Source organism: Juglans regia, chromosome 11 (assembly GCF_001411555.2).
Source record: "Juglans regia cultivar Chandler chromosome 11, Walnut 2.0, whole genome shotgun sequence".
NCBI classification, from domain to species: Eukaryota; Viridiplantae; Streptophyta; class Magnoliopsida; order Fagales; family Juglandaceae; genus Juglans; species Juglans regia.
This window is the reverse complement of record NC_049911.1, coordinates 23,277,337-23,302,095: the sequence shown is the minus strand read 5'-3', so window position 1 is coordinate 23,302,095 and position 24,759 is coordinate 23,277,337. Positions and strand designations below refer to the sequence as shown.

The window sequence follows — 24,759 nt, the reverse complement described above, 5'->3', positions numbered from 1 at the left end:
GGGTTGGTGTTTTCCCAGTATCTTATTCTTCTATTCAATTTCTTATTACTTTTCGTATGAAGTTTTGGTTAGAGTTGATTGCTTTTTTTCATGAGCATTTTGTCCTAAAAACTTTAATACGATCATAAACTTTAATACAACTATATATCAATTGAAAAAATATGATCGTTGTAAAAAAAAGACCGCTAGAAAATTTTATCTGTTAAAATAATATGAACGTTAAAAAATTAATGTGTGATTTGTTAATAACGAATAAATATTCAAATTACAATTAAAATTTTAAAAAAATAATAAGCTCAAAATCAATATTTTAATAGAATAGTGATAGATTTGTTGAGTCTATTATTTAATAGTGTTAAAAAGTGGTTAGTTAAATTTATAAAAATAAATTTTCTAATCAAATTTTGGTCAAAATTTATTGAGATCATTACTCGTGCTCTTAGAACACTTGTAGTGAGCTAGTTATATGTAAAATTTAGCCAAAATTTAGCTAGCTAACTGAAAATACACCTAAAACTCAATAAAACTAGCTTGAATGAATTCAGCTGGCCAAATCTAGCCAGTGAAACTAGCACAAAAATGAGTAAAAAAATGGAAAGCCTAATGGGTAAAAAAATCTGCTGGTTATTCAAGTGCCATGTAGTGACGGCTAGCATTCTGTAAAGCCTTATGCGTGAAAAAATCTCCTGGCTTTTCTGCTGATTTTTCTGTTCTTTACAAGTATACTTCTTGCCATTGGATTTCATTATTGTGAAAAAGCAAACGATACATGAGAAAATGATAAAAAAAAGATGTCACAGATAACAATTAATTGAAGTGAATAAAATTGTTGTTGAAGTTTTATATTTTATAGTGAAAGAATATAACCATCGGTAAAATATATTCGTTGGAAGAATATAACTGTTGAAATGATTTGATCATTAAAAAAATATATTCATTAGAAGAATATGATCGTTGTAAAAAAAGATAGTTAGAAAATTATATTATTAGAATAATATGAATGTTAGAAAATTAATATTTATTTGTTTAATAATGAATAAATATTCTAATTATCATTAGAATTAAAATAAATAAAAATACTAAAATTAATATTTTAATAGAATAGTGATAAATTAAGAATTTGTTATTTGATATTAATAAAAGTTACTAGCTAAATTAGAAAAAGTGAATTTTTTAGGACTTGTTTGGGGTCTTAGATGAGGTACAAAATTATGATCTGATCTTATTTCATTTCATCTGATTTTATTCTCAAACATAATTTAAATACAAAATTTTCAAACTAATTATTACAACTTTTTCAAACTAATCATTACAATTTTTTCAAACTTTCAAATAAAAAATAATTTCAACATTTTCAAATCTCTAAATAAAAATAATATTATAAAACTAAATTTTTATAATATTTTAATTGTATAATATTTTTTATTCAACTTTTTCTTTCTCTTTTTCTAAAATCTAAAAAATACTCAATTCAAACTATCTCACTATTATTTACAAACTATCTTATCACTATTTATATAATTCTCATCTCATATTATCTGATCTCATTTCTCAAATTAGGTCTTTAATCAAATTTTAGTTAAACAACGATTAGGTCACTGCTAAATGCTAATGCCCGTGGTTGATTTTGTTTGATGCGTACGTGGGTTGGTTACATGCAGACTTTAAATGGGCCTGTTCTGTGAGAGAAGGCCCAGTCCAATAAGAGATGGTTTCATACACGACAGTAACGATACGATCCTAATCAAACTCCTCCCATAGATAGTTTCCATATGATTCTGCCCACCAAACCCTGTATTCTTTTCCTCTTCCCCTTCCTCAAGAAAGCAGATTCCAGAATTGTATTCCACTCCCCAACGGAACCATCCATCCTTTATAATCGAACTCCAACCTAAAACCACCGTGAAAGCCTGCGATTTCAAGCAATTCTGTTGTTTCTATTCCTGTTTCTGATTTCTTCTCAGTTCAGTTCTTCAAATATGATGCTCAGAGTCCGAAGCCGCGACGGCTTGGAGCGAGTTTCTATCGACAGCCCACAAATTACAGTCTCCCAACTCAAAACCCTAATCCAATCCCAGCTTCAAATCCCCGTCCAAAACCAGACCCTCTCAACCAATCAGAATCTCCTCTTGGCCAAAACCCCCGCCGATCTTATCAAATTCACCGACATGTCCAACCCTTCTACCCTTCTCTCTGCTCTCAATCTCTCCCACGGCTCCATTGTTTTCCTCACCTACGATGGGGAGCGCACTGTTTCCGGCCCAACCTTCCACCCCGCCGGTTCCTTCGGCCGCAAGATGACCATGGACGACCTCATCGCGAAGCAGATGCGGGTCACGCGCCAGGAGAACCCGCATTGCGAGCTCGTCTCCTTCGACCGCGACTGTGCCAACGGGTTCCAGCACTACGTCAACGATACGCTCGCGTTCGCCGTCAAACGTGCCGGGTTCATGTACGGCACTGTCTCGGATGAAGGGAAAGTTGAAGTGGATTTCATCTACGAGCCGCCACAGCTAGGTACCGAGGAGAATTTGGCGATTCTGAGAAACCCAGATGAGGAAAAGTTTGTGGAAGCGATTGCGGTTGGGTTGGGAATGACGAAGGTCGGGTTCATATTCACGCAGACGATCAGTCAGGACAAGAAGGACTACACTTTGTCGAACAGAGAGGTGCTTCAGGCGGCGGAGTTTCACGCCGAGAGTGGGCTGAAGGAGTGGGTCACGGCCGTGGTGAAACTCGAGGTGAATGAGGAAGGTGCGGCTGATGTGCATTTCGAGGCGTTTCAGATGAGTGATACGTGTATTAGGTTGTTCAAGGAAGGGTGGTTCGAGACCGAGATCGCCCAGGACGCCGATCCCAAGCTGTCGAAGATGAAAAAGGATGTAGTGGTTGGAGTGAAGGATACAAGGGAGGTTGACAATGATTTTTTCTTGGTGGTGGTTAAGATCTTCGATCACCAGGTATGACTATTGCTCTGTCTTTTACTTGCGTAGTAGGGGTGCTCAGTTCATGTTATTGGGTTTGCTTTGTTTATATTGAATTGTTATTATTGGACAGTGTTTCATAACAGTGTTGAGTCTTCTTTTTCTACTTTCCCATGAATTTCCAGATTACTGGGGCTTCTCCCTCATTAACTATTAACAGTCTCATGTAACGTATCAAAATAAGTATTGGGATGCTATTTAGGATAAAAAAGTTTTATTTTTAAATCTGATTTGTTTTGTTTTTATCAGAGTCTCATGTGATTAAAAAAAAAAAAAACTGATTTGTTTCTAAATCTTTTTTTAGCTATTTATAGAAAGTATACCAATTGTAAGCTTTACCACGATCAGGGCTTTGATAGGGCAGATAGGTTGATTGTTGAGGTTACGGCATCATGATAAAGTTAAACACTTCCCTTTAGTTTTGAAGAGAGGCATGGGGAGTACTTGTAAAAAAAAAACTTTACCACTTACCTGAAAATGAAGGGATGAAAAATTTAACGGAAGAAAATTTGAGGTTGAGGAATGAAGAACTAAATGATTAAGGTTGCCCTCATTTTCACTTAGGTGTAATCTGGACTATAAGCTAGGTTATAGTCCTTACTTAGCATAAATGTATTGTTGTTGATGATGTATTTACAGGTTAATATATCTTTGTGATACGTATGGGCTATGGATCATTAGTTGCAATTTTTTATGGATTAGTTGACTGTCAACAAAAAATTTGTAGATTAGTTACTTTTTCTACTCTCCCTTTTTGAGAAAACAAACAATCAAATAAAGTATGGCAAAAACTTGTCATTTCGAAACTACATATTTTCAGCTCCCATTTTTTGACAGTGCACTTGCATACTCAGATTTAGAATAAAGACTGTTGCCAGAAAGATTCTCACACACGATGTCTTTGATAGCAAGGACTTGATAGATTGCTGACCCATGGCCAATTATATGGCTTGTAGTACCTCTTATTACTAGGCTAGGCTAGGCCTTTGTTAGTGAATATGGCATGTGCTTTGCAACTTAAAGAACCTCCATGCAACAAGCATGCCTACAACTACATTTGTTATTCACAATCTGGGTTTTTGGCTATCTATGATCTCAACTCTCGAGCTCTTGAAACAAGAATGGAATTTAGTTTTGGCACCCCCCCCCCCTCGGGGTTTTATCTTTATTGTTTTACAGAAGAAAAACCCTTTATTCATCCACTCCGATTCTCGTCTTTAAACTCTTTATCATTCTCCACTCTCCAAGTTTTTTCACCAACATGTTAGGAACTTCTAACGTGTTCGTTCATCATATTCTCTAGTTAGGTGTATCTGATGTATTCTTCATGTGTACTTGGATTGTGCTTCTTGCATTATTAATAAAACTTATCTTACTTCTCAAGTACATACATACATACATACATCCATGCATGTGTGGGTGTGGGCGCGTGCGTGTGCTTTGTTGTGTTTTGTCAGCTACAACTTTGACAAAGCATTATGACTTTTAAAACTCTGACCTGGTCCTGGTCAAACATTAGATTGAGTTAACCTTTTTGCTTATAGTTTCTTGTCTATGCTACTTGGGTGAATTTTCAGAAGCTTCGTCTTTCTGTTGATTTATGCTTCAGTAACTTTGTTCTGTTGTTCAGTCTATTTATTAAAGGTGAAGTGAAAAAATGCGTGTATTTTATAGATATCTATTTTTGAAGAAACAGTACTGTCATTATTTTACTGATAGGTCTGGTCTTATGATTTGTGACCCTGGCAAGATGAACCCTCTGACATCCAATGGCTTAAACTTTAAAGTATTAAAATGCTCTCAACACTTACGGCATCAAGCATTGGGCATCAAGTATTAAAATGTTCCTTTTTTGGACGTATGATGCTCAGTTGCTCACATCCCCCTTGTGCATGTTGTCTACCTCAGATTGCATATTGCCTCGTAGAATGAGTGGAGTTGGACAGCCATCATTACCTAAATGCCTGTTGTTTTTAAATCTTTGCTAATTTTGCCCACAAAAAGAATCATATTTGTTTTCTTAACTTTTGGTTTCATTTTGGCCTTTTATTCAATGAAAGTCTGAGTCGTCATTTGTTCTCAAGCTTGCTGCTGGATTACTTTTGTTGGTTGTTCATAATTCCATTTATATTTAATAAGGTGTACAATGGTAGGATGTTTTAGCACGTTCGTGGTTTTCTACTAATAAAAATAAGGATGCTTTAGCGTGTTCTTGCTTTCACTGCAATGTTGATCATTCTAGGTGTAGGAATTCAGCAATGAGGTATTTATAGAGGTTTGAAGAATCCATCATCATGCCATTTACACTTTGAACTACTCACTGACCTGAACATGTACGGCATACAGGTACATGTGGATGAGAGCCATTTACTAGGTGGACCTTATTGCTATTATAACACAATCATATTCAACTATATATTTTTTAGCTGATCTAGTTTATGTGCAGAACATGCTATACATAAATTCCAAGGCCCTTAACATTTTTTTTTTCTTTTTTTAGTATAAGATCCCTGTTCACTTACTTCTCTATTTCAAGGGTTATACTGTGGAAATAATGTGCACTTTTGTTGCAAAGCAGGGTCCACTCACATCAACATTTCCTGTTGAGAACCGGAATACCCCTGTGACCATGAGGGCGCTGAAGAATCATCTGGACCGCACAAAGAGTCTTCCATTTGTGAAGCGCATATCAGATTTTCATTTACTGTTTTTACTGGCCAGATTTTTGGATCTCAGCTCTGATGTTCCCGCACTGGCTGAGTGTGTGCAGAGACAGACAGCTGTTCCAGAAGGTTACCAGCTCCTAATCGAGTCCTTGGCCAGTTCTTAATGTTAGTTGTGTCTCCTTTGAGATCTGACACACACATTTTCATTTAGGATGTTTATGGACATTTATTTATGCTCAATTTGAATAGGTGCTCTTAAGAAATCTCTATTGCTTTCTAGCGTAATGCATTCCTCCAAAGTTGTTCGTGCACTGTCTTAGTTATAAAATGGATCCATGCATTGGCAGTTCAAGGTTGTATCAGAATTATGATTGCGCTGGATCCTCCGGATATTTATGTTTGGTGGAAGGAGCTGAGATTTATGGTTGGATGTGTTGTGGTGTTACGACCGACTGCAAGTAAACTATGTATCATCTTATGTTTAGATGTGAAATTATAGTATGAATTCTATGGCTTAACTTCTGTTCTACATGGTTACTTGATGACACCTATAGTTGTGAGATTGCAATCGAGCAGCCAGAAGTACTGCACTGTTTGGGGTTCCTTTCATCCTTCTAAATATTTGATGTTTCACCTTGAGGTTTTGGTTTGTGGGTGGAGTGGTCACGGGTCCAAATCTTGGTGGTTAAAGATACGAAAGAGGTGAGATTCGTTATTTATTATCCTTCTCCATCAGTTGAGAGTATTGCTATTTATCTATGCCTTCGCTGGGTTTAGAGTCGTGTCCGTGGTCGTGTCAAGTCATATACATTTGCCTATGGATCAATCTGAATATGATTAGTTAAGTTCAGCAGGTCAAACTTCTAAATTCTAGCACGATTCACTTAAATAACTGGGATCACAATGTTATTTATTTTGATACGTTTAATAATTAATTAAAAATTAGTTAAAATGACACGGTATGTTTCAATCAGTTTTATGTAAATGAATTGAATTAATCTATATTACTTATTTGACATGATTAATATATTTCACATAAAAGTTAAAATTAATATTTATTAATAGTGACAATATCTAAAAAACAATAAGATTATCTAATAACAACAAATATCAATATTTTCTAATCTTAACTTTTAATAAAATCAATATTACAAACCTAACAAATAACAAATATGAGCATAGGTCTAAAATTATAATCTTAAAAATAAAAACGTAAGTGTTAACGTAGTATTTTGTATGCCTTTAGACTAAGTTCCAGCAACTTAGGTTTTCAGAATTGGGCCTGCGAAAATAGAGAATAAGACAACTGGGAGAGGGTGGCCTTAAGGCTAGGGAGTCTTCAATGCCAGAGTCAGTAAAGCCTCTTGAAAGTTTGTAAATAAATGAGAGAGTATAGAGATCAAAGAGAGTTTCTCATACCTGTGAGTTGCTATTTATACCAGGAGTTTGGAGGGAATAGATCGTGTTTGCCCTCATGGAATCCGTGTCTTTCGTATTGTTCTTTTTGTCAGAGTCTTTTAATGCGTTGTAGCTTTGCGACGACATCATTAATGTGGCGTATAACTCAGGTAGTGGTGCCATTTGCCTCACCCCGCTATCATCTTTAGTGGTTCGTCGATGTCTTCCATGTCAGAGATTCGAGAGTCCCCCTATACTCTTTGCCCATTATGCGAACAGGCACTCAAGGGTTGGATACTGTTTGAGGGGTCTCCGGGTCGGCGAGTCACATCCCCCTTGTAGTACGCTCCCTCATGGAGATTTCATCCAAGTAAGTCTACATGTGCGGCCAGGTTGAAGAGTCTACGAGTTCCGGGATGGGCTTTTGCTTCTTATTCCCTTAGTTGCCATTCTCATGTCCACTAAGACAGGGGGAAAAATCTCTTACAATAAGCATATTGAGAAATACCAATATTGCAATTCAATAATAATAAATTTGAAATTTTAAAATAAAATAAAATTTAAATGAGATATTGCGGGTTGATTTCGAGTTATGCAGATTAACACATTATTGACTTGCTTATTAATCGTGTCTTAACGAGTTAACCCGTTTTGACCTGAACACATTTATATCAAATCCAAACATGCTAATTTTGTATCGTGTTTATGTTAGATTCATAGATCGTGTGACATATTGTCACCCCTAATTTACACTGGTTTATGTCCTTATATTTAGAAAGAAAATATATTATTTGGTGTTAAATTAGGCTCCATTTTGAGAACAGGTGACGGTCACTCCATCTAGGACTTTATGTCTAAATTTTGGTTAAAAGTTAATGTTTTGGCTAAAGTCAAAGTCATTGAAGAAACTAGTCTACATTGGACTATCTATTCTAAAGTCAAAATAATAATATAATATTATATATTTTAATAATAATTTTTAATTTTTTTATATTTTACAAATACACTCCATATATTAATTAATAATTTAATTTTTACTTAAAATTATTATTTTTTAACTATTTTTTCCTTAATCTAATTATCCAACAAACATATTTTATAAACTATTCTTACACGCAACAATCACATTTATAATTTTTTCCAACCTTTCTTCTAGCCAAATTGGTTTTGGAAATATTTTTGAAGTCAAATATTGTTTTGAATATGAATGGTAGCGGATTAAATTTGGAGAAATAAATGACTTTATTGTAGCTTAAAAGTAGAGTTGAGTTTTGACTACTCCAATACAAATCACTTTAATAAAAATTAACCAAAATTTGATTAGAGACTTAGAGCACTAGTAATGGGCTAGCTAAAATCAAATTTTAGCCAAAGAATAACTAAAGTGTAAAATAAAGTGTAGTAATGGGCTAGCTAAATGTACAGTAATTTTAGCTTTGGATGAACGGGCTGGCTAAATTTATTGAGCCAAATTAGGCTAGTCAAATATTATTTTTGACTAAAATATTCATTCTCGCTGCTTATCTCTCCCGCGCAGTAGATGAAAAAGAGAAAAGAATTTCGGACAACTCTATTCCAAAAACGTAGCTTGAAGAAAACCCAAGATTGCAAAAAAAAAAAAAAAAAAAAGGCTTGACGCAATAGCAAGACGTCTTCAATCTTCAACTCAACCCAATCTTCGACCCAGGTAAGCAAGGAAAAAGTTGTTTTTGGAAAAATAATCTGTTGCCTTTAATCTTTAACCCAATCTTCAACGTTTCTAAACTTTATTTCAGTATTCATCGAAAATTTTTTTTTTCCATGGCCAAGATGCAGTACCGCATTTTTTACTCACCCATAGCTAAGTGTAAAATATAGTCGTTGAAAAAATATAGCTGTTAAAAAATATAACCGTTGGAGAAATTCAAATTACAATTTGAATTAAAATAAATAAAAAGTTTAAAATTAATATTTTAATAGAATAGTGAAAGATTTGTTGAGCCTGTTATTTGATATTATTGAAAAGTGATTAGCTAGATTTGTAAAAGTAGATTTCTTAGTTAAATTTTAGCTAAAGTTTATTGAGCCCACTACTAATGCTCTTACATAGGCCAATACCATTGCTCTAAAGTAGGTCATGTATCACACACAAAGCTTATTCATCGCAATGCATGGCACCATCCATTAACTATTGAGGGTACGGATAAACATGATTAAGATGACGTAACATGTCTCTTTTTTTTTATTTTAATGCATTCTTTTAAAACGTGAATTAGTTTTATTTTCTAAAACTTATTTTGTATTTTATATTAATGTGACATGCTTTTTTAATGCATTCTTAACTATTTTTATCATTCTAACTGTATATATGTCTAATGTCATTTTATTATTAGTTATGTCATTATAAATTTGATGGAATTGAATGGAGAGATTATTTTAGTATTTAGAGCTCAGATCAATTTAAAATATCTTAAACCGCAAAATGATGCAAAAATATGGACAAATTGTTTTATAATTTTCAGCGACTTCATTTATTTTCACAATTTTTCTTAATTAATCTCATCTCATTAGAGATATAGAACTGTATATGGATCCAGATATCTGATCATAACCAGATCCGTATCTGAATTTTAAAAACTGGATGGTTATCCACTCATCAAGATAAATCTGAAAATAATCCAGATGGTAACGGGATGTGAACCCGGATATCCAAGTTGTAACGGGATATTTGGGTTTTTCTATCTTTTTTGGACATAAATCTAGATATCTGGGTACCTTTTTTTTTTAAAAGATATTTTTAAAATATTTTTATAGTACTTTTTTCTAAAAAAAAAAAAAATCGGATGTCATGTTTAATTCTTTTTAACAAATTTAAAAGGCTTTTTTTTATAGGTCTTTATGTTTATTATTATTTTTTATACAAAATAAATAATAATACATCAACACACACAATGCATCCATACTACATATTACATTATTATTTATATATGCAAAATATCAATTTACAAAAAATAAAATAAATAATAATACATCACAACTAATTAAACTAACACATGCATAATACTACGTATTACACTGAATCAAACTTCCTGTACAAACTCTTCACGTCTTGTCTGCGTTTGGTAGCAAGATAGTCCACCTCCCTTTCATATTTCCCATACAAAACAAGTAGTATTTGCATGCAGATGAAGACTTCACAACAACCAAGAGAAACACATAACCAGCCATTATATTTTCAAGAACTCAAGCATGTCAAACTCTACTTCAATCAGAGTTTAGAGAATAGTTTGAATCACAGAATCAGCAAATAAAATGGCTTTGTTTCCTTTAGCGAAAACACCGTCGTTTTGAAACTAAAAACGTCTAGATTTCTGTTTTGGATCGGATTAGAAAAAATTCGGTTCGATTGCACACTCTTACATCTTATTTAATTTAATTATTATAATTTTTTTAAATTTATATATAAAATAAAATAAATAATTTAATTTTTTTAAATTTAAAATAAAAATAATATTTTAATAATAATTATTTAACTTAATTTCAACATATGAAAACAAACAGGCTGCTCTCCGTTGTGAGAGAGAGAGAGAGAGAGAGAGAGGAGTGAAATGGAAAAAAGGAAAGTCGTTAAATGAATATTAAAATTACGAATATTGAATTGCGACCCGACAACGAAGAGGAGAAGCATTTCTCTAGTTAAAATCTGGCCATGGATCCCTAGCTTTTCCTTTGGCGGGAGATTTCCCCATTCCTCTCTCTCTCTCTCTCTCTCTCTCTCTCTCTCTCTGTGTGCTAAATTTCACCCTCGTCCCTCAACCCCAACCTCTTCGTGCGTGCGTGCGTGTAGATTTCTAGGGTTAATCTTCTGGCCAGAAACACTTGAAAAAGTCATGGAGGAGGACCCTGCTCCACCGTCCGAAACCTCTACTCGCCGCTCCGTGAGTTTCATTTCCATTTCTCTCTCTCTCTCTCGCTCTCTCTTTCTCTCATTATGCAATTTGATCTAATTGTTTTTTGAGTAAGCAGAAAAGGACTAGGGCTCAGGTTCAAACTACTGAGAACCGACCCAGTAAGGCAAATGGTACTGGTGCCGAGAACCGTGACCGGGCCAGCGAAGCAAGTGACCAGGTGGACAGAGAGAGTTCTCCCGAAGATGATTTCGAGGACGCTCCTCCTAAGACTAAGCGTAATCGTGCCTCCGATGGAACTTCGGCCCTGGCTTTCAAAGCCACCGACCAGAGCTTAATTGGTAATGCTTGGACATAATTTACAATTTTGAGACTAAAAATAAATTTTTATACTCATAGCTTTGATACATGGATAATGCTTCAAAAGATGTACCGTTAGGGTTGCAAACGTTTATATTTTTTTTATCGGTAGGTTGCAAACGTTTATATAGAATCGATATCTTCAGTTATTACAATTTTTTTTTGGCCGCTCTTCAATGGGAGCTTCCAGTGTACGTTTTTTCTCTACTCTTCCAGTGTACAATTAAATTTGCTTCTTACGACTACGTGTGACCGTCAGTGGGAAATAAGTTGAATTGCTATGCTAGCACTGGTCTTCATTACTGCTAAGTTGAAAATAACTTATCCTGCCAGTGGTTTTTTTGCCAATTATAGCGCTATTGCGGCTGTGTTGGTTCACGAAGGGGTGCGTCCATGACTGCAGAAGATCATTGAAGAGGAGTAGCTTGGATGTATTTTCTGCAAGTACTGTGGCTCTTCGTTACTAGGGTCATCAGTTATTGAGTCCCAGTTAAGCGGGTTATCTGGGTAGGGGGCTTTGGGTACTATCTTACCTTTCAGGCATTATTTTTGCATGAAGTGACCGCTCTCAAGACTTGGACCCACATGCCTGTGCCTGGAAACACAAGATTCTTTTTAGATGTAGTAAGTTTACAATAATTACGCCAATGACCCTTGGGCCAAGTGGCACCACCCTGGTCCTTATAGTTTATGACAAGTACAGGGAAGAACTTCTAATTAGAAGCATGATTCTACAGGATTATAATGTTAATTGTGCTAAAACGATTTCGGTACATGCAAATCATAAAATCCCCAGAGACTTCTCTTTGTTGATCATTGCACATTTGAAACCTATCGTGATGGTAGAACAACTTTACTCTGATTGTTCTCCATGCATTAAACTATTTATTGCATTGTATCAAAACTATATACCATAAGGATCCTACCTTGTCTTGTTTTAACTGATGTGGGCTTCAACTTTCAGAGTTGTCTCCATAGATTCACCTCTCGTATGTATTGCTATCATATTCTTTCTAAAATTTATTTAAGTTGCTGATTATTCTATTAGTGTCCATTATATGTTTAGTGAGCAGTAATCTTTTCTTGTTTGGGACCCAGGTTATGCATATTGACAAGTTGAGTTGATTTTGGCGGTTTTTTATGCAGAGGTCATCAAAGGTAATGGCAAACTTATTCCTCAAGTGGTAAAGCTTTGGGTTGAGCAATATGAAAAGGATCCAAAACCTGCAATGGTTGAACTCCTGATGATGCTGTTTGAGGTATCTGGAAGCTTTCTTTAAGCAACTCTATGATCAAGAAGAGAAATATTGAAGTGATAGAATTTGTAAATGCTATATGACTCAGGGTCTGAAATAATATTTTCAGAGAAATTTAAAACAGAGAAGTGCGTTGGAATTTTCTAATTCATTAGGACACGTCTCTAATTAATTAGAGCATTTAACCTTATTGACTTGACTAACATATTTCGGTCTTGTAATTCGTAAAATTTATACTTTTTCAGGCATGTGGAGCTAAGTACTATATCAAGGGAGAGTACTTGGATGAGACAGATGTCGATGATGTTGTGGTTGCTCTTGTCAATCTTGCTAGAAGGGTATCCTAACCTTACCGTATTATTGCTATTTCTTGTTTCCTTTTTATACTCTTTCATTTATTTATATCTTCAAATATTTTTTTTACTAGAATCCGATGTGATAACCAAATGATTAACATTCATGCATCAAGATCTTTTGCCCATAGTTTTAGCTTGACTGCTCTGGAATCTTAGGGAGAAGTTGAAGATTATCAAAATTCGAAAAGGAAGGAGTATAAGAACTTTAAAGACAATCTTGAATTATTCTGGGACAATTTGATTCGTGAGAGTCAACATGGGCCATTATTTGATCAGGTTTTGTTTGACAAGTGCATGGACTATATAATCGCACTATCTTGGTAAGTTCTTAGTGATTTTATGGTTTTATTTTAAATGCTAAAATTTCCAAGTAGCTTACTCTAGTGTTTCCCTGGCTTTTATTTCCATGCAGCACTCCTCCAAGAGTCTACCGTCAAGTTGCTTCTTTGATGGGTCTCCAACTTGTCACATCCTTCATAACTGTGGCTAAAATGCTTGGTTCACAACGTGAAACTACTCGTAGACAGTTGGATGCTGAAAAGAAGAAACGGACTGAGGGGCCTCGTGTGGAGTCTCTAAATAAAAGGTTCTCAATGACTCATGAAAACATAACAGTTTTAGAGGAGATGATGCGCAAAATATTCACTGGGTAGGATCGGAATCAATGAAATGTATTTATCTGCAGTGGTGCAGGTATTATTAAAGTCTTCCTAACTTGTTTGTCTTCCCTTTTCAAGGTTATTTGTCCATCGTTACCGAGACATTGACCCAAACATTCGAACATCATGCATACAGTCACTTGGGGCATGGATTTTGTCATACCCTTCACTGTTCTTGCAAGATTTGTACTTAAAGTATCTAGGGTGGACACTGAATGATAAAGTAAGTTAAAAGTTGTAAATTAATTTCAATATAATATTTGATTCTCCTGGTATGCTAGAGAAATCTTATTTTGCTTATTTTTATCTGCTTTAATCTGAAGAATGCTGGGGTGAGAAAAGCTTCTGTCCTTGCATTGCAAAATCTTTATGAGGCGGATGATAATGTGCCGACTCTTAGTCTATTCACTGAAAGATTTTCTAATCGGATGATTGAGCTTGCTGATGACATTGATGTTTCTGTGGCTGTTTGTGCCATAGGACTTGTAAAGCAACTACTAAGGTGATACTTGTCGATCAAACTTTTGAAAAACTCAATGTTAACAATAAACAATAAATCATTTTTTCCCCTTGGTGACTGTTTATGCAAAACTTATGCACTGAGAATTTGCTGCTATCTGTTGCAGACATCAACTTATACCAGATGATGACTTGGGTCCTCTCTATGATTTACTGATTGATGATCCACCGGAAATCAGGCATGCCATAGGAGCATTAGTTTATGATCATCTGATTGCTCAAAAGTTTAGTACTTCCCAGTCTGATTTAAAAGGTTTAAGTCTTCCTTGATTCTCTAGTTTCATGTGTATGCTATGATTCTATCAACTATCACTGTGATGACTACTGTTTTCATTCTAGGCGATGATAGCAGTTCTTCAGAGGTCCATCTTGGCAGAATGCTGCAAATTCTGAGAGAATTTTCAACAGATCCAATTTTAAGCATTTATGTCATCGATGATGTTTGGGAGTATATGAAGGCTATGAAGGTATGTTTTTATGACTCACATTGTAGGCTATTGGTGGGCTGGGTAGGAGAGTGTGATTTGCCAACCTGACTGGGTCAGGATTTGCTGACTTTACTTGACATGCAGTTGGGTAGGCATTGATATTTCTATTTTGGCATGGCTGTACTTTGATCCCAAACTTCAGTTGCATTAAAAATTTATTGCAAGTTTAGAACCAAGCTTCTTTTTTTGAGCATACCATGCAACAAGGATGACATTGAATTAATGCAGTTTTACGTCCCAAATTTGAAGTAGCTCTAATGGATTTCATTTATATTTTCTTCTGCTTTGGTGTTTTTTCAAAAACAAAATTCTCTTTTATACTGTAACTTTATATTTTTTTCCAAACAACTTTATGTTGGTTTTTCATGTATACCTAGTTGAGTAATTTCAAATTTAATTTGTACATTATATTTGAAGCATTAGGGATCACAATGTATGTAGGATCTGCTGGAAGTTATAGCTGAACCAACTTGTCCAACTGGGATGCAGAGCCACTTGGGTTGGTCAACTTTTATTCTCAGAGGGTTATGGTTTTGGTCAGCGTGTTAAACTTGTGACAGTTGGGGTTGGGTCACCTTTAAGCTGCGCGTTACTTTCTATGTTGCATTTCTATTCAATAAATTTCTGGAGTGGAACTTGGAGAAGATACTGTTGTGGTGCAGTATATAATAAATTAGATTAGATTTATAATGAAATGTTCTAATAGTATTAACTTTCTCTTGAATTTTTTGGGTCACTTTATAATGGTAGTTGATTTTTCACTTGCAGGATTGGAAGTGTATTGTCTCCATTCTCTTGGATGAGAATCCATTGATTGAGCTTACTGATGAGGATGCAACAAACTTGGTTCGGCTTCTTTGTGCGTCTGTCAAAAAGGCTGTTGGAGAGAGGATTGTCCCTGCTACTGATAATCGGAAGCAATATTACCCTAAAGCTCAAAAAGTGTGTAATTCCTCATGCATTTTGTTCCTGTTTTGCTCAAATACCTTTATATACCTTTTTCATATTGCCAGCTCTAAATATGTTTTGTGCACTATAGTAGAATCCAGCATGTTTTGTATCAAAATATCCATTTTTTTGTATAATCAGGTGTTATTAAGAAAGTAAATTGGTTTTGATACACGATTATGACAAGCGGATTTGTGTTTTTGGGCTTACTCTCTAGAGGTGGGTCTTCCTGGGTGAAGTTCCACGTCAGTAAAAATTGAACTAAATAAACTGGTGAAGTTCCACGTCAATAAAAATTGAACTAAATAAACTGGTTTTCTTTTGGAAATTCAGTTTATGCAGTTTATCATGGACACCTTATATTAGGACACCGTTCTGAATTACTGCTATTTCAATTGTCAGGAAATATTTGAAAACAACAGACGGGATATTACTGTTGCCATGATGAAGAACTATCCATTGCTCTTACGCAAATTTGTGGCAGACAGAGCAAAAATGCCATCACTAGTTGAGATTATTTTACAAATGAATCTTGAGCTTTATTCCTTAAAGAGACAGGAGCAGGTGGGCCACAGAATTTCTTGTGCCTGCTGGTTTTTTTGATATTTGTACAACTTAAAATTCAAAGCAAAAGCTTACAGGCTTTACCTTTCAGAATTTTAAAAATGTCCTTCAGCTTATGAAAGAGGCATTTTTTAAGCATGGTGAGAAGGAGGCACTGAGATCTTGTGTGAGGGCTATTAGCTTTTGCTCCACTGAGAGTCAAGGGGAGCTGCAGGATTTTGCTCGTAATAAATTAAAGGAACTGGAGGATGAACTTATTGCTAAACTTAAAGCTGCAATCAAAGAAGTAGCGGTATGCTTCAGCAATAATCATTCTTTTTTTCCTTGATTTGTGGTGGGTAAAATGTGATATGTTTCAGCCCTGCAGGATGGTGACGATGAATATTCACTTCTTGTAAATTTGAAAAGGTTGTATGAGCTTCAATTGTCAAGGGCCGTGCCGATTGAGAGCTTATATGATGATATTGTCATGGTTCTCACTAGGTTTAGAAATATGGAAGATGAGGTGTGTCAAGTCTTAGCTTGCGTAAGAATCAGACATTTGTTTCTCTTACTCACTTTATTACATTTATATATAATCATTTGCTGCTAATGCTGGCCCAGGTTGTCAGTTTTCTTCTTCTGAACATGTATTTGCATTTGGCGTGGTGTCTGCACTCCATTGTAAATAGCGAAACTGTCTCTGAAGCATCTTTGTCTTCTCTACTATCTAAACGCACTACCTTTTTTGAGCAACTTCAGTACTTTCTCAACACCTTCGCTGAAGGGGAGAAAGTGGGTAGGAATGGAAATCTGCTAGGTTGCAGGGTGAGCATTTTATTGCTTTGATTTTATCAATGTCAAACCACAGCTCAGTTAAAATATTTATCCTTATTTCAATAAAATTTACTTTTACCTATATTAAAAAAAAATTGTAAGGGATTTTTTGGCAAGCCCCAATTTTGGTCTAATTAAATGTATGGTGTGCCCAAGGTTTGTACTATACTTGCCGAAGCATGGTTTTTGTTTAGAAAGACAAATTACTCTTCTACGAAGCTGGAAAGACTAGGATATTGTCCTGAGGCTTCTATTCTTCAAAAGTTCTGGAAACTTTGTGAACAACAGCTGAACATTTCAGGTGACTCAACATTTTTGCTTCCTCTTTTTGCTAGTTATATGTTGCTATGATTGGAATAACTATGATAGATCACATCAAGATTGAAAGGCTATGCTGTCACTCGTTTTTACATATTTTTGTGGGATTGTTTATTGATACAATACATTCAAATAGATCTTTTTGGGATGGTTTTCATTTTCTATTTTGATAAGGAATAGATCTAAAAACAATGTAGGTGAGAGTCTTTTGCATTTTTCCTGAGATTTGAACAATCAATGGCATTACATGTATGGGTCAAAAGTACATCGTTAATTTTATGGAAACACTGAATTTCATCTTTTTGAAATTTTTATTTTTCAGGTTGGACTGTCTTAATGTTATCTTAATTTATTGAATAGTTTAAATTTTTATAAAACCATTGATACATGAGAAAATGAGTGATGTCCTATCAATCTCGATAAAGTGGTGCCTTATCATAGTTTATCTCATCCTAATTAAATGCTCATTTGCTGGTTTGTAATTGAATTGAACATTTTGTTAAAAAACTGGTATCATCAGGAATTTTGATACTTCTAGTGTACTGCTTCTTGTTTGTGTTTGGGTTCTAGACTCGACAACAGTTATGGACTTAATAATTTGATCAAGGTTGATACTTAGAAGATACGATTACCAGCTTTGTTCCCTGCTGTACTTATTTGGATTTCCATGTTTTGAAATCTAGATTCTTATTCCTGCACATTTCTTACAGACGAGACAGAAGATGAAGAGGTGAACAAAGAGTATGTTGAGGAGACAAATAGAGATGCAGTCATGATTGCTGCTGCAAAGTTGGTTGCTGGTGATGCAGTTCCTAAGGTGAACATGGTTCTGTTGTGTCCTCTGTTTTGTCTTTTGAGTATGATTATTTGTCACACTTAGGATAAACCTGTTGACATTTTTTCTCAGCATGTATGATATCTGTGTGATCCCGAGCTGTCAATTATTAATGCAGGAGTATCTCGGTCCTGAGATTATATCTCATTTCGTTATGCATGGAACGGGTGTGGCAGAAATTGTTAAGCATCTGATCACTGTTCTAAAGAAAAAAGATCATGACCTTTCCAGTATCTTTCTTGAAGCACTGAAAAGGGTGAGACTAATGACTTTGGGTCGAGGAATTTCATCTAATCTAAGATGCCAACTAATATGTTCTAATGCACAGATAGTCTTAATTTACTTGGTCAATGAAAATGGGACTTTCTTGCATTTTCTTAGCATGTTGATCCATAAAAATGAGATTCATGGAGAAAATACTAAAGGAGATTTAGTTTGTGCTATGATTTTTCTAGTTTTGCCTTTCATCTCATGCTCTCCTCTGAATCGTTAGCTTCAGTATTTTTTATTTTCAGCTTCAATTTTTATCAGTTTTTTATTGTGATTTGAGGTAAGTTATGAGCAAAGTTAAAATGGTGCCACAAGTCCCTCTGGACTTCTTGCTTTGAGATGATGTACAGATAACTTTTTTGGGATTTAGTTAGGTTATGGGAAAGTTAGTGTTCCTTCCTCTAATTTATGTAGTCTACGTGGTTTTAGTTATTTAGATAATATTGAAAGGATCCTATTATGGATCTGCTATTTTAAGTACTATTAAAAGCATCCTATTCTGGATTCGAACAGGCTTTCCATCGGTATATGGCGGAACTTTCCTTAAGTAAGGACGAACCCTTGACTAGCAAGTCTTTTCTCGAATGTAAAGAGCTGGCTACTCGGCTGTCTGGAACATTCATGGGCACTGCTCGGAATAAGCATAGATCAGACATCCTAAAAATTGTCAAGGACGGTATTGAATATGCTTTTGTAGATGCTCCGAAGCAGTTGTCATTTTTGGAAGGCGCTGTCCTCCATTTTGTATCCAAACTTCCTACACCTGATGTGCTCGACATGTAAGAGTATTTGTTTCTGAGTAATGCTACTCATCATCCTTTTATTCATTGTTCTTATCATTTCATGATGTGACATTAAATGATTGAAAAATTATTTGTTATATTTCACTCGTCTACCAATCATTTAATGTTACATTAAGGGATGTTGAGAGGATGATGGTTAAAAGGATAACGAATAACATTTTTCTCTTCTTCTCTCTGTTTTTTTTTTTTTTTTTTTATGTAGGAATCTAATATAATTTCAGATTAAAGTTCCAATATGACACACTTTAACACTAATTGCTATGCAAACAGTATCAAGGATGTCCAAAAACGTACAGAGAATGTAAATACAGATGAAGATCCCAGTGGCTGGCGCCCCTACCACACATTTGTTGACAGTTTACGAGAGAAGTATGCAAAGAATGAAGGTTTTCAAGGTACCATACTTTCAATGCTTCCCTCTAGATCTAAAGTGGGTAACTTCTCGTTTGCTCAATAACTGTTACTTTAAAAAACTTTCCTTTTGCTAAACAATAAGCAATTCTTTTTCGTAGTGGTAAAAAATAAGCATCTCATTAAGCTGTTTTCTTATTTATCATTATTCTTGGTTCTTCTCCCCCCCCCCCCCCCTCTCTCTCTCTCTCTCTCTCTCTCACATGCAAACACTTGTTTATTTTTAAGTTATTAAGTAATCATTTAAACCTATTGATCGTTGTGTATATATCTTTTACCTTTGAGAGTTATGAGGGTGAGACTAATATATTGATTTGCAGAGGAGAAAGAAGGGGCCACTGTAAGGCGCAGGGGTCGTCCCCCTAAGCGGCGTAATATAGAGGGAAAGAGACTTTTTGATGAGCACAGTTCAAGTGAAGAGGATTCAATTAGTGCATCCGACCGAGAAGATGCTCAAGATGAAGAGGAAGAGGAAGATGCTCCTTTGATACGTTCAGTTAGGCCATCATCCAAGTTGAGATCTTTGAGACTTTCAAAAGAGGAAAACAAAGGCCGGACAAGGACAGGAGATTCTGGAAGAGCAAGAGATAATGTAGCTGCAGCGACATCAGGTATGAAATCATTTTGTCCTCTGCTGAATATGCTTTTTTTTTTTTTTTTTTTGTGCGTTCATTGGCTAAGAAAAAAGTGGTTCAAACTTTGGTGTACATTTTTCACTTTGAGAGGAGGTTTTGCTTTTCTGTTTGCAACTTATGATTATTCAGTCAGCACACATTCAAGGTGCACTACTGTTAGACTAAGGTACCGCCTGAGCAAAATGGTAGCCTGGTTGGTAATATGTCACCACTGATACGCTTCTTATAAATTAAACTTCTTGTTTGTTTACCTATAAAAAAAATGTAACCACTGATATGCATTTTGTCTATTAATATTAAACCTGATGTTTATGAGAACTTAGTGCCTTGTTTTTTTTGTTTTTTTCTTGATAAGTAATAAAAATCTCATTACAGAGCTCAAAATGCGCACTCGAAGTACAAAAATTTCATCATGGTTGGCTAATGATAAAATGGAGCAACCATCCTACATCATGATATCTTCTCTGCTTGAATAAATTACCTCTGATAAATAGTTAGTCAACTGAAGAATATTGACTTTTCAATTGCAATGGCTAGCCCTTTAAATTAGTTAGCGATTGAAGAATATTGCTTTTTGTGATCCCTCTTTTTCCTGAGTGCTACAAGGAATGTAGTTTACGCTTTTAACTTTATCAAAATCTCATGTATTGTTTCTGAATTGAGAGAATTTGTGCTGATCATATTTAGTTTTTTCTGTTTGACTATTTGATCTTTTCATTGAGCAGGGGCCTCCAGCTAGTGACTAGAACACTTCAGTTTGCAACTTGTTTATACAAGCTACGGCAGCATTGGTCCAAGTAATCTCTAATTAAAGTGTTGATCAAATGCAAAGCCGATATTTCTGGGAAAGACGGACTACCCCATATTTCCAAGCCTTGAAGCAGCTCTTCTCTTTCTTTGTTTTGTTTTATGTTGTGAAAACCAGACGAGGAAAAATGTGTGGAGTATAGGTCATGTGACATGTCCAATATGTCTTATCTTCAAGGATAATCTCAATTCTAGTTTACGGCTTTCGCTCGCTCCTCTTTAACTCTCTCCATCAGCATTGGCCTTAATCTGGTATGAAACAATTGAAACATGATCCCATGGATGTAGTAGATTCTTGTAGCTTTATTATGGAAGTAAGCTCAGTTGGTTTGGGTGTACGTTTTGCCTTGTCAATGATGGCTCATGCCAGAAACTGGTTGATGTGAACAGAACCGCAGATCGTAATTCAGTAAACGTAAGAAAAACTTGATGTTTTATGGGGTTTGGAAAAATGAAAGGGAAAAAGTTAAATAAAAAAATTATAGAGTTAAAATATTGTTAGAATATAGTTTTTTAATATTATTTTTGTTTGAAAATTTGAAAAAATTGAATTGTTTTTATTTTTTATTTGAAAGTTTAGGAAATTTAGAATGATTAGTTTGGAAGTATTTATGTTTGAGTGATGTTTGGAGAGTAGATGAGATAATAATTTTGCAATGGAAATTTTTTTCAATCAAGCTCTTAGTGTAACCTGACCCATATTGGAAAATCGAATAACCTATCTAAAAATAGTCATGGATGTTTAGTTCTACACTGGCAAATTACTCGTTAAAAGACTAACGCACGACCTCTTCGAAGAAAATTCTCAGATCTCTTCCTCTCTTTGAAATTTGAGAATCACTGTCGGCTAGTACTCTTTCTCTCTCTCACTCTCTCAGATCGGCATTTTGAACGGAGTCACTGAAAGTAGAGGGCCATCCTTTTATTTGGTCTATTATATGCTGAAACATCCATAAAAAATCCTCGTTCGAGCATTTCATCGAACAACTTTGGTGCCTCATTTGAGTTGCATATATTGATGATAGATTTTGTAGATATGGACTGAGATAAACAATCCATGAGATAAACAGGGAAGGAAAATGGAAAAGATAGATGAAAGGCACAAAAAACCCTCAAACACAGCAACCCATTGAAGAAATGGACTGAGATGGAGTAGTGAGTTACCTAGGACTCTCTCGAACCGGTAGTTTGTATATCAGCCCCCAGGATCGTTAACAAAATGAAATAAAAAAAACCCGAAAAAGCTCTGTTGTTCCCTCTCTTTTGATCTTTGAGAAGAGTCCGTTCCATTTCCTTTATTTCGTTGGGGTTGGGGCGGTGGTCATTTGAAAGACATGGGAAAGCAGTCGAGCACGACATTTTCCTCGTGGAACATTGGAAACCGAAAGACACGGCAACTCATGGAAGCAACCCTTTTCAGAAATGACGCACGACCTCTTCTTAGAAATCTTCAGAAAATGCAATGGGTTTCGTATGGAAGGAGAAGGAGAAGAGAAGGGGAGAAGGGAAACTGGGAGAAGTAGAAGGGGAGAAGGAAACTGGTACTCTGGGAGAGAGATACAAAACGCACCGTTCGATAGATAAAAAAATCGCTTTGTAAAGTGTATGGAAACGCACCGTTTTATTTAATCCAAACGGTGCGTTTAATTCTACGTAAGAAGTAGTTCGCGTCACTCCGCCGGGTTAGCGGACGACGCCTGCCTTTAGAGTTTTTCCTTCAAAAACAGTCCCGCAACGTACAGGCGTCTTTACAGAACACTCCAACGTCTTCTCCTTCTAACCCTAGACAGCTTCCCTTCCACTTCTCTCTTCAAGCCGCCGCACCCAACCAACCCTCACAGCCACCTACGGCCAGTTCCCGTGCCTAAAAACCCTAGCGCAACTTTTCTGAGCTTCCACAACCCTCCTTCAATGGCGGAACCAAGTTCAAGCTTTAAACCTGTGAAACCCAAGCTCAAACCCAAACCCAGAACCCCCAAGCAAACCCCAGAGTCCAAGTACTGGTCCTCCTTCAAAACCCACCAAATCCCAAACCTCATCTCCTCTGTCACCTCCCTCACCTTCTCTCCCACGACTCCACACCCCTTCGCCGCCACCTACTCGACCTCGCTTACCCTCTTCAGCCCACAGACGCTCTCTCCCTCCTCCACTATCTCCTCTTTCTCCGACGTCGTTTCCTCCGCCTCCTTTCGCTGTGACGGCCTCTTGATTGCCGCCTCGGATCTCTCCGGACTAATTAAAATTTTCGATGTCAAAACCCGGACCCCACTGCGTAAACTCCGGTCCCACACACGCCCGGTGCGTTTTGTCAAATACCCAGTTCATGATAAGCTCCATTTGGTCTCTGGCGGCGACGATGCCCTCGTTAAGTACTGGGATGTCGCCACCGAGACACCAATATTAGAGCTTCAGGGACATAAGGATTATGTACGTAGTGGTGATTTTTCACCTGTTAGTCATGAATTGTGTGTGACTGGATCATATGATCATACGGTTAAGCTATGGGATGTGAGAGTAGCCGATTCCAAATCTGTTTTGGAGGTGAACCATGGAAAACCCGTTGAGGATGTGATATTTTTGCCTTCTGGGGGGCTAGTTGCTACGGCAGGTGGGAATTCGGTTAAGATATGGGATTTGATTGGCGGTGGGAGACTGGTTTTTTCAATGGAGAGTCATACCAAGACAGTTACTTCCATTTGTGTAGGGAGAGCTGGGAAGGAGAGTGGAGAAGAGGGGAGGGAGAATAGGGTTTTGAGTGTGGGATTGGATGGGTATATGAAAGTTTTTGATTATGGTAGGATGAAAATCACACATTCCATGCGGTTCCCGGCACCACTTATGTCAATTGGGTTTTCGCCAGATTGTGGGATGCGAGTGATTGGTAGTTCTAATGGGGTACTGTACGTTGGGAAGAAGAAAACAAAGGAGGAGAATGTGGAGAGTGGTGTAAGGAGTTTTTGGAGTTTAGGGCAGGAGGAGAGAAGGGTTATGAGGCCTTCGTATTTTCGCTATTTTCAGAGAGGGCAGGGGGAGAAGCCAAAGGAGGGGGATTATGTGGTAATGAGGCCAAAAAAGCTGAAGTTGGCAGAGCATGATAAGTTGCTTAAGAAGTTTAGGCATAAGGAGGCTTTGGTGTCGGTGTTAGACGGCAAGAATCCAGAGAACGTGGTTGCAGTGATGGAGGAATTGGTGGCTAGGAGGAAATTGCTCAAATGTGTTGAGAATTTGGACAATGAGGAGCTTGGATTGTTGTTGATGTTCTTGCATAAGTACACAACGGTGCCAAGATACTCTGGTTTGTTGATGGGGTTGACGAAGAAGGTGCTTGAAATGCGGATTGAAGATATTAGAGGTTCTGAGGCCTTAAAGGATCAAATTAGAAACCTTAAGCGGTCTGTTGAGGAGGAGATACGGATACAACACTCATTGCAAGAGATACAGGGCATCATTTCTCCTTTGTTGAGGATAGCTGGGAGGAGATGAAAACATGACACTTATATTGCATTTCCCTGTTTTATGATGTAGCTGTATTATTTATTTATCTGCTTACAGCTTTGTTTTCATGCCAACTGAAAGTTCTGCAATTTTGTTTCATGAGAATTTACTGTGTTTTCTTTTCAATTTTATGAGGAACTTTAGTTACTTGTTAAGATTTATTATATCAAAGTCGTACTTTTTCATTTGACATTGTTATTCGATACCATTTAGGTTGTGTTCTTCTATGATCTCAGAATGTACAACATAATAATTGGTGGTGTATTTTTACTATGAGTAATACT

At 36.1% G+C, this 24,759-nt stretch overlaps 3 protein-coding genes across 4 annotated transcripts; all 3 read left to right on the top strand.

Annotated features, from left to right (window-relative positions):
- The first annotated feature begins 1,745 nt into the window (after nucleotides 1–1,745).
- On the top strand, nucleotides 1,746–6,172 carry LOC109007692 (NPL4-like protein 1). The gene is made up of 2 exons (XM_018987468.2): nucleotides 1,746–2,960; nucleotides 5,563–6,172. Exons 1-2 carry the CDS (start codon nucleotides 1,980–1,982, stop codon nucleotides 5,812–5,814), a joined length of 1,233 nt encoding a protein of 410 aa, XP_018843013.2. The 5' UTR covers nucleotides 1,746–1,979; the 3' UTR covers nucleotides 5,815–6,172.
- A 4,499-nt stretch (nucleotides 6,173–10,671) lies between these two features.
- LOC109007684 (sister-chromatid cohesion protein 3) lies at nucleotides 10,672–21,318 on the top strand. Of its 2 annotated transcripts, none has more exons than XM_035695642.1 (22): nucleotides 10,672–10,965; nucleotides 11,054–11,276; nucleotides 12,442–12,554; nucleotides 12,797–12,889; nucleotides 13,064–13,227; nucleotides 13,320–13,556; nucleotides 13,645–13,789; nucleotides 13,890–14,068; nucleotides 14,193–14,338; nucleotides 14,425–14,552; nucleotides 15,342–15,515; nucleotides 15,924–16,085; nucleotides 16,177–16,377; nucleotides 16,453–16,611; nucleotides 16,689–16,892; nucleotides 17,058–17,202; nucleotides 17,930–18,036; nucleotides 18,173–18,310; nucleotides 18,838–19,103; nucleotides 19,398–19,522; nucleotides 19,859–20,149; nucleotides 20,899–21,318. In XM_035695642.1, the coding sequence occupies exons 1-22, from the start codon at nucleotides 10,918–10,920 to the stop codon at nucleotides 20,910–20,912; spliced, it is 3,462 nt and encodes a 1,153-aa protein (XP_035551535.1). In that variant the 5' UTR covers nucleotides 10,672–10,917; the 3' UTR covers nucleotides 20,913–21,318. The 2 variants fall into 2 exon arrangements, with proteins under 2 accessions (XP_035551535.1, XP_035551537.1); XM_035695644.1 differs by having other exon boundaries at nucleotides 10,673–10,965; nucleotides 16,453–16,590.
- A 1,375-nt stretch (nucleotides 21,319–22,693) lies between these two features.
- LOC109020217 (protein SLOW WALKER 1-like) lies at nucleotides 22,694–24,660 on the top strand. Its single transcript, XM_019002640.2, has one exon. It carries the CDS (start codon nucleotides 22,892–22,894, stop codon nucleotides 24,461–24,463), a length of 1,572 nt encoding a protein of 523 aa, XP_018858185.1. The 5' UTR covers nucleotides 22,694–22,891; the 3' UTR covers nucleotides 24,464–24,660.
- The last annotated feature ends 99 nt before the right edge of the window (nucleotides 24,661–24,759 follow it).

Excerpts from the sequence above, each read along its gene's own strand:
- LOC109007692 (XM_018987468.2), top strand. The coding sequence starts at position 1,980 with ATGATGCTCAGAGTCCGAAGCCGCGACGGCTTGGAGCGAGTTTCTATC. Across the intron at positions 2,961-5,562 it reads TTAAGATCTTCGATCACCAG|GGTCCACTCACATCAACATT; the intron begins GTATGACTATTG and ends GTTGCAAAGCAG.
- LOC109007684 (XM_035695642.1), top strand. The coding sequence starts at position 10,918 with ATGGAGGAGGACCCTGCTCCACCGTCCGAAACCTCTACTCGCCGCTCC. Across the intron at positions 11,277-12,441 it reads CACCGACCAGAGCTTAATTG|AGGTCATCAAAGGTAATGGC; the intron begins GTAATGCTTGGA and ends TTTTTTATGCAG. Across the intron at positions 17,203-17,929 it reads ACAACAGCTGAACATTTCAG|ACGAGACAGAAGATGAAGAG; the intron begins GTGACTCAACAT and ends CATTTCTTACAG.
- LOC109020217 (XM_019002640.2), top strand. The coding sequence starts at position 22,892 with ATGGCGGAACCAAGTTCAAGCTTTAAACCTGTGAAACCCAAGCTCAAA.